Source organism: Idiotropiscis lumnitzeri, chromosome 1, assembly GCF_059441095.1.
Source record: "Idiotropiscis lumnitzeri isolate Australia: NSW breed Sydney's pygmy pipehorse chromosome 1, RoL_Ilum_1.0, whole genome shotgun sequence".
NCBI lineage: Eukaryota > Metazoa > Chordata > Actinopteri > Syngnathiformes > Syngnathidae > Idiotropiscis > Idiotropiscis lumnitzeri.
The window spans coordinates 36,832,367-36,845,154 of NC_142391.1; the positions used below are offsets into that span (position 1 = coordinate 36,832,367).

General features: G+C 40.4%; 1 protein-coding gene across 2 annotated transcripts; it reads left to right on the forward strand.

The window, feature by feature from the left end:
- Positions 1–1,723: 1,723 nt before the first annotated feature.
- tmc2b (transmembrane channel-like 2b) lies at positions 1,724–11,759 on the forward strand. 2 transcript variants are annotated; one of them, XM_088305810.1, is made up of 21 exons: positions 1,724–1,849; positions 1,932–1,973; positions 2,924–3,326; positions 3,812–3,820; positions 3,909–4,055; positions 4,929–5,019; positions 5,103–5,184; positions 5,294–5,400; positions 5,495–5,593; positions 6,160–6,302; positions 6,381–6,528; positions 6,755–6,949; positions 7,066–7,245; positions 8,305–8,463; positions 8,548–8,676; positions 9,062–9,129; positions 9,205–9,444; positions 9,538–9,663; positions 10,270–10,348; positions 10,438–10,567; positions 10,654–11,759. In XM_088305810.1, exons 1-21 carry the CDS (start codon positions 1,807–1,809, stop codon positions 10,875–10,877), a joined length of 2,844 nt encoding a protein of 947 aa, XP_088161936.1. In that variant the 5' UTR covers positions 1,724–1,806; the 3' UTR covers positions 10,878–11,759. The 2 variants fall into 2 exon arrangements, with proteins under 2 accessions (XP_088161936.1, XP_088161929.1); XM_088305803.1 differs by lacking the exon at positions 3,812–3,820.
- The last annotated feature ends 1,029 nt before the right edge of the window (positions 11,760–12,788 follow it).

Genomic DNA, 12,788 nt, shown 5'->3' on the forward strand with positions numbered 1-12,788 from the left:
CTAATCAGCTCTTTATCGGCGGATGCTCATTATAAATTCATGGCAAGGATCAAGCATTCATTCTGCAGTTATTTGAGAACCACATGTCAGGAACGTCTCACACACATGGCAAATGGTTGTCAATCATACGATTTGCTGAAACCTGTGGATGATGATAAGGCGCGTAACTTGAGCCTCTAGTCACTATACTTCTGACTTGATCCTTACAACCCTGTGGATCAAAACCAAACTGCTGCTCTATAACTCATGCCTCCATGCTTTTGCCCCGTAACTGAGCCACACAACGGCACACTATCTGATCTCTTAACTTTCTCTGGACACATAAGGGCATCTCATATTCACTAAGATTAATGAAGGGGAAGAGTAAGACATTGCAGCGCACCGTACACTGATTTGACATCAGAGATTATAACGCAATCTGGTTGGTTTTGTGGAAAATCCCGAGAGTTGAGCAATCTCGATCAAATAAGATGAGCTCATGGAGCAAAAAGGTATCAAAGTGTTGCTATGAAAGGCTCGGATTAAACAGAGCTGTTGTTGTTTCTCAGCATTCATTAGCAAATCCTAATTTCATTTTTCAATTTGCATTTTGTTACTTTTCATTTAGTTAAAACTACCGATCCATGTTTGTCTTTCTGTCTTTCCAACAATGAACCATGGATTTAGCTGAACAACCACAATACATACAAACTAGAAAGGGAATGTGAATCACATTTTTTCTTGTCATTGCACATGTAGCAAGTACAGAGCAACTAAAGTCTAGAGTTTCAACCCATCCAAAAACAGGGACCTCGAACATAGGGAGACAGAAACGGGAAGCATACTGTATCAGTAAAGTAGAGCAGGTACGTTGGATGTAAGCAGAGTGGACTACTGGAAGGTGCAGGTTAGGCGGACCAAAAGGAGGAGCTTTTGGAAGACAGCATATTGAGGTTAAGGTGAAGGACAGCTTCACATATTTTCTTTCACTGCATTATTCAAACGGACCAACTTGACATTTGACTCGAGGCTCGCATTATGGTTGTTGTAACATGTCAGCCCAACATTTACTCCTTCATTTTGCATATCGTCTCTGTTTTGCAAAAAATGATCAATTTAGTCATTTTTAATAATCTTCATATTAATGTAACGCAGAAACTTCATTCACGTATAAATAAAAAAAATCTGGAAAAAATGGACACAAGTGTTTTTGACAGGACAGCAATTATGTGCTGGAGAGAATATAATGTACCTTCTTGAATTTCCCTCAACTTGAATTTTTACAGGAAGATTTTAGGTTGCATGAAAACACATGGCCCATGTTTGCGTCAACTATCAACTTTTTATGTTCACTTTTTACCCAGCATTGCACAACCTCTCATCCAACTTTAATTGTCTTTATTTTTTTATTATTCTTTGCTTTGGTGTCTCATTTCTAGGTCAGTGATAGCAAAAGATAAACCATTGTTTATTTGATTTCCCTTTCCAACGATCAACATTTAGGCATTGTTGCATGTTGTAATACATTATTCATTTAAAGGTCAAGTTGACTTACCGTATCATTTGCCATTTTGATTGACATGGCCGTGGTCTGTTTAAGTGTTGCTCAATTAAGGTTTCAACCCCGTGGGCTTCTGCTCGTCATCCGATGGCCTTCGTTGTCAAGCAGGAGCACATTTGCCCCCCCCATAAGTGTGTGTGCGTGGGTTTGTGCGCATATTTTTCCTTCACAGCCTCGCTTCATGGATGGTGCGGAGACAAGAGTCTGAAGCAGGCAGAAGAAGATTAACTAAATAGGTCAACTACACAATCAATGACTCACACAGGATGCCTTCGAAGAAGAGAAATGATGCTATTGATGTTGAAAATGGTGAGACAGTTTTTTTTTTTTTTTTTGTTCCAAGCCTTAGCTGGTGTTAGAGATCATTTGTTTGACTTTTTATTTGTTCCAGTTGGTATCGAGGTGGATGCTGTAGACGAGAGTGGAAGTGAAGGTGAGTCAATTTTGATTTTCACTTCACTTGTCTTTTCTACACTTTTCACCTTACGTGCACTCATACATTTTGATGCGCTCCAATAAGAGCTGTGTCAGAAATGATGACTTCACATTAATAAGAATGCCATTCCTTATATTTTCCCAATCGAGTAGGTTAAAAAAAAGAACATTTCTGTATGGTTCTGTTATATCAATATCTCTCTGACAGTGTCAAACCAGATCTAACAATATTACGAGTGTAATATCAACATTTTTGATACTTTGATGCTACACCTTGTTATTTGATTGGATATTGATTCTAGATTAGATTGCACAGGTTGAACAGTTACATTTGTCACCAATTAAAGGGACACTGGATTGACGTTAATATTGGCTCTGATATAATAGGTTTGAATGTAAAAATGATATCAGTACTAAAACGCCCCCCCTAAAAGACTGTAGTGATTTATTTATTGATTTATTTTTTTGTGATAAGATTTCCAACAAATTGGCATGCCCACTTCTGAAGCTTTTTCAGCCGTGCCGTTATCCTACTGTTAGCCGAGGAGGGAAGGGGTGGGGATAAAGATCCATGCCTGTCTGCTGAGCTAAATGTTCCAAACATAACCAGTCGGGGTTTGTGTCCACATTCTTGCTCTCTTCCGCTTCAGCCTGTGTAAGTGAAGAATCGATCGGCATGGTATTTTAGATTTTGTGGAGGTGATCACATGAGCTCATGTTTGATGTCAATAAATCCAAACTATTGTGCAGAACGATTTTATACTTTCACAGGTTGAAGTGGACAATAGTAGTAATGTGCATTCGCGTTTTGGTGGCGATCAGTCGCCGTTTGAGACAACGGAAGCTTTGTCTTTCTTACCCTAATTCAATTAAAAACAGACTGTCATCCTTAACTGATGTCTCTCTCTGCACTATTTACCGGTAATGAATGTCAACTTTTTTTTTAAGAAGAGGCCAGGAGAAGAAATAAAAACAGAAGGGCCAAACCTCAACGTAAAGTCAAGCGGTACAGTGATGAAGAAGATGATGAGGAAGAAGAGGATGAGGCACCAAAGAAGAGAGGAAGAAAGAAGAAAGCACAGCGCTGGGACAGCGATGAAGAAGAAGCTAATGATGATGATAACAAGAGTGTGAAAAGCAAAGCCTCCAAAACTTCCAGGAAGAAAGCAGCGAGGGAGCAAAGCGAGGATGAGAGCGAGGAGGACCGCAAGAGGAAGAAAAGGGGATCCAAGGCCGTGTCCAAAAAGGACAAAGAGGAGCAGAATAAAGAGAAGAAAGGAGACGCTAAAGGGAAAAGAGGGAACAATAAAGGTGGTGAGAAGGACAAAAAGAAGAAGAGGAAGTTGAGCAGGTGCAGTATTCTCTAAGAGTCTCTCTCACCTACAATACCAGCTGACTTTCTTCATCTTTTGTAAAGCGCAGCATGCCCGATGGATGTTGCTTTGAACATCTAATCATAGATGAGACTCCCGTTTGAATCAGTCCGCAAACACATCATATGTTGCCGCTGTATTTGCTGTAAGCTTTACAGCAAGTCAAGAATTATCCGTTACATCAGTCTGATTAGTCACTCATTCATTAATCATATACTGCTGCACTCAGGCAAGCCCTCTGTAAAGCGCCATCTACCGTCTGTCCCATGAGAATGATTACGGAATGTCCTGAGTTCAATTTGGGATTTTAATCAAGCATAAGGGAGAAAGCGATTTTTTTAAACAAATTCCTTCTGCTATACTAAATACATACAGCAAGATTTTTCAGATTCCACGTTGATTAAAAAAATCAATATTAAAATAGAACGGCTAACAATTCATTCTACAAAATAAAAATTTGAAGGTCTGGCAGGTGTCTGCGATATTACATCTTTAGTAATTTAGAAGTCATTGTGGTTGCGAAAAAGTCATGGCACATGACTGCTCTTTCCCTTCATCAGCTCTTCTTCCTCCTCTGACTCTGATGAAGAGTCTCTCTCTGAAGGAGAAATGGCAGCCCTCAAGGAAGAAGTAGAGGAGAAGAAGAAACTGATTGCCACGTTGAGGAATAAACCGTGGCGCATGAAGAGGAGACTCGTATTGTTCAAGTAAAAAAATGCAATCCAAAAATCAACGCCTAATTTCAACTCCTCTCCTCGTATTGTTTTCTCGGCAATCAAACGTTTTGAGAGTTTTTCTTATTTGCTTTTTAATTATTTGTTCCATGCAAAGACTTATTTGCTTCTCTTAAGGCCAACCATCACGTATGTCCTGTACATGTGATGATGACTGTGCATATTAAAGCTTGTTTGCCTACTTTAACTATTTATTTCCTACTCTTGCAGTGCCATCATCTTTTAGTCAAATGTATCTTTTTTTTTGTACACCATAACTGCATTCTCTCGCAACTAAATAGTGTCTTTTCTTAAAACCAAACTCGATGTATAGGCTTATAACACAATGAGACATGCTATTTATGGCATCGTCTTTATTGTTGTGCAGTCTTTGCACAAGTAGTAAAAGTCACAGTGGACACACACATCTCTAAGGAATCATAATGTGAGTTTAGTTGACGTGTTATATAAACAGTAAAGTGGAGAACTTTTTTTTTTTTACAACATAGATAATTGTTTTATTTACCTAATTAATTTACCAATCAGAATAGTAGAAAGCATAGCTAAAGTTTTATAGCTAATGTGAAAGTGTAGATCAGTGTAAGATGATAGGTGAGTTGTCGTAACTTTTGCATGAACTTGACCCCGGCCGGGGGTTGTGGTTTCTTACCAGCTGCTTGTTTGGCCTGATCATCCCATCTACTATCACCTTGTACAAAGCATCATGTATCAGTAACTCATTCCATCCTTTTCATTTCACTTACAGATCTTAACACTAATTAACTGACTGGATTGGCCCTGTATTGGCTGGTTCCTCTTCTGAGCATTCTCAGTTTCTAATGATTGACTTCTCTGCTTGTCCAATAGGGAAGCACAGGAGTTTATTGAAAAGTTTGAAGGAGCTCTTGGGAAAGGAAAGGGAAGGAAATTGTACGCATTCAAAGTCATGATGACTAAGGTAATGTCTCTAGTTTTCACGTTTGTTGACATTTTAAGCTGTGACCGTACAACTGTTATTATTAGATCAACATTCTCCCCTAGAAATTCATCAAGTTCAAACGTGACTTTGAAAACTTCAAGACAGCCTGCATACCCTGGGAGAGAAAGATAAAGGAAGTAGAAAGTTGGTACCATATTGACATTCTCCTGGAAATGATGAAATTAAGCAAGCATTTTGGTTTGTTGCGTTTGCAAATTGGGGTTATCTTATTGACTTAAGCATCTCCTCATAGGTCACTTTGGGTCCTCTGTGGCATCCTACTTCATATTTTTGAGGTGGATGTATGGGTTGAACCTGGTCCTGTTTGGCTTCATGTTTGGCTTGGTGGTTCTGCCTGAAGTACACCTGTTTCCATTCTTTAATATTTGACAAAGCTGATATTTTAGATGCTATCAATTGCTTCCTGTCTGACAAACCTTATGATGTGTATTAGATTCTCATGGGTCTACCATATGGCTCCATTCCCAGAAAAACGGTACCCCGAGAGGAGCAGGCAAAAGCTATGGACTTCTCTGTTCTCTTCGATTTTGGTGTGAGGATCTGAGTTCAAATTTTCTACTGTCTTCATCCAACTTTCAGATGTATTCAACAAAAATGAATGAAAATCACAGGGTGCAATCAAGTTAATAGTTATGTGTGTTTTTGGCACACTCCATGGATTATTTAATCAATCAGGAGTTGGACATATGGGACAATTCTATGCATTCTTCTTTGTGGGAATTGTTTGGTGGAGCTTAAAAACACTACTGTGACCCAGTGAACAAAGCACAACTTGCCCGCATCTCAACTCTATTAAATGAAAGCATGACATTTTGAGCCAAATCCTCACTCGGGTCCAACTTCAGTCATCTTTGGTCTCACAAATGTTCTACTGGATGAATGCAGAAACAATCACAAACAGACTCCATAATCTTGTACAGTCGTCCCATAAGAGTGGAAACCATTGTAGCCGTAACAGGAGCACCAAGTCCATGTTCTTACATTCGATCGCTGTTCTGTAGATGTCATTGTCCAATTTCCCACTGCCTTTGTCAAACCATTTCTTAAAGTACTTAAAGTATTTATCTGCATTTCAATTCCTTTCAATCTTCCCAACAGGGTTACTGCAAATATTCTTTTTTATTCTACGGATACTATGACCATAAGCGAACCATTGGCGTGCTGCAATTCAGACTTCCCCTGTCATACTTGCTGGTTGGCGTTGGCATCTTTGGATACAGCTTGATGGTTGTCATTAGAACGTAGGAAATACACACAAATGCTCGCGTTTTGAGGTAACTGCAGTCAAATGGCCGATGTTACTCTGGTCTCCTTTACAGGATGGCCCGTAATTCAAATGAAGGAGGTGATGGTGCTGAAGAGGGAGAGTTCACCTTCAGCTGGAAGATGTTCACCAGCTGGGATTACCTGATTGGAAACCCAGAGACAGCAGATAATAAGTATGCCTCCATTACCACCAGCTTCAAGGTGAGAGCACAATGAGAAATTGTGAAATCAGATCTGAATTTAGATTGGGAAATTGATTTCTTTTTGTATAAGTATTGTGTGAATATTAAGGAAATATCATTGATGGAGGTATGGTCCATTTTTGACAATAACAGCAGCTTTTTTGTCCATAAAATCCATATCAAGCCTCAAAAGAAAATTTTGATGTCTAGGATCTGTATTAATTTTCTTTTAATGTAACCTGTAGGAATCCATTGTCGATGAACAAGAGAACCAGAAGGATGAGAATATCCACCTGCGTCGCTTCCTCAGGGTCCTTGCCAATGTTCTGATCCTGTGCAGCCTTGGAGGCAGTGGTTACCTCATTTATTTTGTGGTAAAGCGCTCCCAGGAATTTGCAGACATGGATAATGATGAACTCTCCTGGTTTGAAAAGAATGAGGCAGGTTGACACTGAACATTTAGTACACACATGCTGTTTCCTGGATTCATGCAGCATTGACTTGTGGTAACAAAATAGTGTTTATTTGAAACATCCCACTATAAAATATCCATCAGGTGGAGTTTGTGATGTCTTTGCTGGGCTTGGTGTGTCCGCCTCTCTTTGAAACCATCGCTGAACTAGAGGACTATCACCCTCGAATTGCTCTCAAGTGGCAACTGGGACGCATCTTTGCACTTTTCCTGGGGAATCTTTATACCTTCCTTTTTGCCCTTTTTGACGAGGTCACTGCAAAGGTAAGGCTCATGCAGCAGTGTGTGAATAGCAATATTCCTGTACTGTGTGTTTCCTGTATTCTCTCTTTCATTTTTTTTTCACATCTGAAAGGCATGTCGGAACAGCAATCAGATGACAGTAGTTTCATAAACTCCTGCAAGAGATACCAATGCTTTCTTTTCCCTACTCAGTAAAAAAAAATAGTGGTAACACCAGGTAGGTGTTATTATGACTGATATCACCTCTTGTGACAGTATCTATCGAGCTTACCACAACACACTTCAAGACATGAGAGCAGACATGGAAAAAGCTCCAAAAGATTTCAACATTGACCCAAAAATATTTTTTGTGATTACAAGATCATCTTTGGGAGAGTCTTTTCTGCTGAAGTGGACAGTCGAAAGAAAATTAACATTGTGTTGGAATGAGTAGTAGACTTATTGACGAACACATTTATGTTGGAAATAAGGACTGATTGCCACTAAGGAGCCACTGAGCAAGACATTGGACACATTTTGCCATTCCGGGGTCTTCAGTGCGGCTTGCATATACTTGATCAGAAAAGTGAGTCGGGGGGGCATTGATAATGTACAGTCCTGTCAAGACATACTGTATATGCAAAGCTACAAAACATATAAAATAAATAAATAAATAACTACTCCCCACCCCCCAATCTATCTCCATCGCAGTCCCGACTTGTCCAAAGAGAGGCAGATCGGTGATTGCCATCAAACATCCTGAAGGATGACTGACACACATACACACAAAAAAGAATATCTGATAACTCCATTCACGGCTAAAGACGTCCAAGATCCTTTTTTTTTTTTTTTTATTCGGCTGGTAGTGAATGAGTTTACTACATGTAATTATTTTACACATTTATATGAAAGATGAAATTCAAACAAATTATTTGGAGGTAAAAACGGGCCACTTATGTCGATCAAATATTACTTGTCAAAGTTTTTGCCCCTTGTTCTTTTTTTCTTATAGGTCTATGCAAAGAGAATCGCCCCTTCGTGCGACTAATGAAAGAACAATCTTATATGTTATACTTGATCTGCCTATTTCCTATTCTTTAGTTGGAGAGTGAAAAGGCCATCAAAAACGCCACTGAGTGGGCGTTAAGTGAGTACCGTAGCAACTATAGCAGCTACTTCAACACCACAGACGTGCCTCCTCCTGATGTCCACCCTGCCGACGTCATCAGAGGTCCCTGCTGGGAGACTGCAGTTGGCATTGTCCGTAATAGTAGCAGTATGATGCCACCCTTAACCTCAAACCAACACCCTCACATTCTGTTTGTTCTCTATCTTGCTTTCCAGGAATTTGTGAAGCTCATAGTGTCTGACATGCAAGTGAACTACTTGACAATCCTTATTGGGGATTTCGTGCGGGCTGTCATCGTCCGCTTCCTAAACTACTGTTGGTGCTGGGACCTGGAGGCTGGATTTGTGAGTGCTCACAATATGTGTCAGCATCCCCTTGTCAGGTAGCAGCACGGTTTAATTTCGTATGGTATTCTCAAGGAGTCATCATACTCCCAATTTGTTCTTGATCAGTGTTCCTCTTGTTCACATGCAGCTCACTATGGTTATGCTAATAGTGTACTGTATTATTGAAGCTTTTACAAGTACATCAAATTGTATAGCATCACGTTAACCTGATACTTTCCAATGTGCCATCAAGACAGATGATCCCCAGTAGTGAGTGAAACATTGCACTGCACTGCAAACTTAATTACAGGAAGCGAGACATACGATTACAGCTGCTCGGGGAAAAGAGTCATGTTGAAGAATGTTACATTACGTTGACATCTTTGCAATTTGTTTCCTGCAGCCTTCATATGGTGAGTTTGACATCAGTGGTAATGTGCTGGGCCTCATCTTCAATCAAGGAATGATATGGTGATTTTAGAATGTCTTCTAAAATAACACGACAGCATCCAGATCAAGCTTTGCTAACCCTTATTTTTCTTTCAGGATGGGTGCTTTTTATGCCCCGGGGCTGGTGGGTCTGAATGTGTTGCGTCTTCTGTGTTCGATGTACTATCAATGTTGGGCTGTGATGGCTTGTAATGTTCCTCATGAACGAGTCTTCAAGGCGTCGCGCTCCAACAACTTCTACATGGGTCTACTGCTGCTTGTGCTCTTTCTCAGCCTGCTGCCAGTGGTCTACACTATAATGACTCTGTCGCCATCGTTTGACTGTGGGCCATTTAGGTCAGTAATGGGCAGTATGCGTTGGATATACTGTAAAATTAAAACTGCAAAACTGACAATGTGTTTTATTTGATCATTTCATTTCACTTGCAGTGGCCAAGAGAAAATGTATGACGTAGTCATGGAGACTATCGAACAGGATCTTCCTTCCATCATAGGGAACATATTCGGATATGCCACCAACCCTGGACTTATTATGCCTGCTGTACTTCTTATGGTGTAAGAGAAAATGAAATGTACCATCAGAAACTAGGCCATGTTACACATTCATGAACAATTGTATTATGCAAGGACTACCAGATTCTTTATTAACTTCATTAACATGCGTATTAGGTTAATCAAAGACTCAAGATTGTCTAAAGGTGTGAATGATCGTTAGTCTATGTCTAACCAGTGCCTGGCAGGCAACCAGTACGCACCTTGGCCCAAAGTCAGCGATGGGAGACAAATAAGCTCTATAAGAAATTAATTGATGGACAATTATACTTTTTGGAGGGAAGAAAGAACAGGCTGTAAATCACTACTGCAGTGAATGTGTGCTTATAATACTGTACATATGCTCACGAGTCCCTTTGTTACACCTGCACAGTCTAATATAAGCTGCACTATGTTACCATCATGTTAAAAAAATGGTGAGTATGATAACAAGTACAGCCACAGTCATGAACATAGTTCAATTAATACTTAAAAACCGAGCATTTATTTTTGCAAAGGTACTGTCAGCATTTTAATGCAGCTCTTATATTTCTATTTCACGGTGCTTTAAGTGCTTGTTCTTATTCTCCATGCATTTGTTATATTAATTTTGTACACTCTATGCCACAGGCTGGCCATCTATTATCTGAATGCAGTGTCAAAAGGATATCAACAAGCAAATGTAGACCTTAAAAAGAAGATGCAAATGGTGAGTATCAGCATTCTTTTAATATATTCAAGTTGTTTATTTCCATCTGAAACAAACAAATGGCTATTGACAATTTGGTCAACTGTAAGGCTCGAGATGAGGAGAAGAATCGCAGGAACAACAAGGACAGCACTAATCAAGTCATGAAAGATTTGGAGGATTTGCTGCCGGACAAATCTTTGATACTCCCTCCGATTGAGGAAGAACCGCCCCCAACTGGTATGCACACACCGTACACATGCTTAACTATTTTTTATCTGCATGTCCTCCTATGTCCTTTTTAAATTCTCTGTTAATCTCTTCAGAAGTTGTCATTGAGAAAGACACCAAGTCTCCCAAAATGAAGCCAGGTGCAGCAGCCAGTGGGAAAGGGGTTAACCTGCAAAAAGATGTGTCACTGGCTGCCTCCAATCCCAGGGGGGTGGTGACCCGGGCCCCTGGACCAAGAAGTCGACCGCCTGGAAATGCTCGGGGGGCTCAACCTGGACAAGGCAGGGGAAGAGGCCGAGGCAGGCCTCCAAGACAATAGTTGTCTTGTTTTTTTCGAAGACAGCATATGTGCACTCAAGCATAAAAACTGTCGCGTCTTGATTTTTGTATGTGTGCAAGCCTCTTTTAGCATGTATTTTGCGGCACCATGTTGGGCGTTCTGGCGGGTCGAGGGCGTTTTCTTTTTATTTTGCATTTTATTTGAAAGTAGGCTACATTTTAGACCAGCTGAAAGCAAGTCTAAATTGTGACACAGGTGGCGTAAAGCATTTTTGGTGAATTTGATCGCGGTGCAGGCGCATAGATTCTGAGCTCCGCCGATATGTGTGGTGGATGTCATCATATTTCATGCATTACCATGTCAACAGTGTGCAGCAAACCTTCAAAGTCATTGTAGAAATCAATTAATTGAACACATTATTATTACTTACATGTTAATTTTATTTTTTAAATTACCCATTTACTTGTAAAAAATTACATAAAAAATTACACACAGTCATATGAAACGATCGGGTTGGAAGGCAGACTCCAAGTGCCCACTCCACGAATGTTATCTGTGATCTGCTTGGGCAGCTCTCCATCATCCACCGTGGAGGTCTGCTTGCAGTTCCGTATAATCGTAGTTTATTCTCGGCAGCAAGTTTATCGTTATATTCCAATGGAGGTGATTTGTTCCATGACAAATTTGAAGTATGAAAATTCCATCTACTCAGCAAGAAACAGATATGCCTTTGAAAGGGAGAACTCTTACCCGGTTCTTTTATCTTTAATGCTTGCTGTGCAAATAATAATTTCTAGAAGACTGCATATTCTCAGTTGAACTATTTAATTTTATGCCAGAAAGATCGAGAGACGGCCATGAAGCCTTTCTCTGCAAGATTATTGAGGAAGGTCTAATCTGGCCAAAATTGTTCCAATCCTTTATACTCCCTTGGTCGCCCACCCACAAGGCGGGCGACTCTACCTAGCCCATCTGCGTGATTCTATGGTCTTAACTGATTCCAACTAGATGTGTGCCAAGGGTGTCATAGATAAGAAGATGCCACAAGCCAGGAGGAAAGGTCACAGCGGCAGAGCGGCCGAGCTCAAGTCACTTATCTAATCATACATGCCAAAGAGGCCTAATCTAACCCCTTGTCTTTACTTAAAAAATCAAAACGGGTTCACTGGTTAATGATGTAGCCTGTTGGCATGTGTGTTGGTTTGATTGGGAAATCTGTGTAAATACTATCTAAAGCTATTTCTATTTTTATATGACATGTATTAAAGTATTCATTTCTGGCACCAAGTTTCTTTGAACTTGTTCATGCCTATATTACATCGTACAGATCCAACTTGAACTCAGGTGATTAATCATTGCCAGGCTCCTTCAATTTAACGCATGGCTCAGTAAGAGTGAGCGTACAGTCCCGAAAGGAGGAGACGCATTGGTATGGCTTGTAACCAAAAGGACTGACAGGGTGGTATGAGACGCCGTTCGGGACATAATTCAGGAATAGCTCTCACACTCACGAGTGAAATGCGCTCATACACATAGGTGAAATGTTTTCGCTCATACACACTAGTGAAATGCGCTCATACACATTGCTGAAATGCGCTCATACAAACAAACACTATGACAAGCTCGCTTAACAATCCAACATTTAAAAAAATAATAATTTATTTAACATTTAATGGATGGGCGCCACAGCGATCGAGTGGTTGGCACGTCTGCCCCACAGTGCAGAGATGCAGGATTCCAATCGGGGCTCCGGCCATCCTGTGTGGAGTTTGCATGTTCTCCCATGCCTGCATGGGTCCTCTGGTTTCCTCCCACATTCCCCAAAAAAAGTCTCCTCCCACACCGTCGAGTTTCCTCAATGACCATGGTGTGCTTGGTTCTTTACGCTAGGAGGCTCACCATCAATGCACAGGAATCTTCAATGAAGTTTTAATGCTTCCATAAGACATG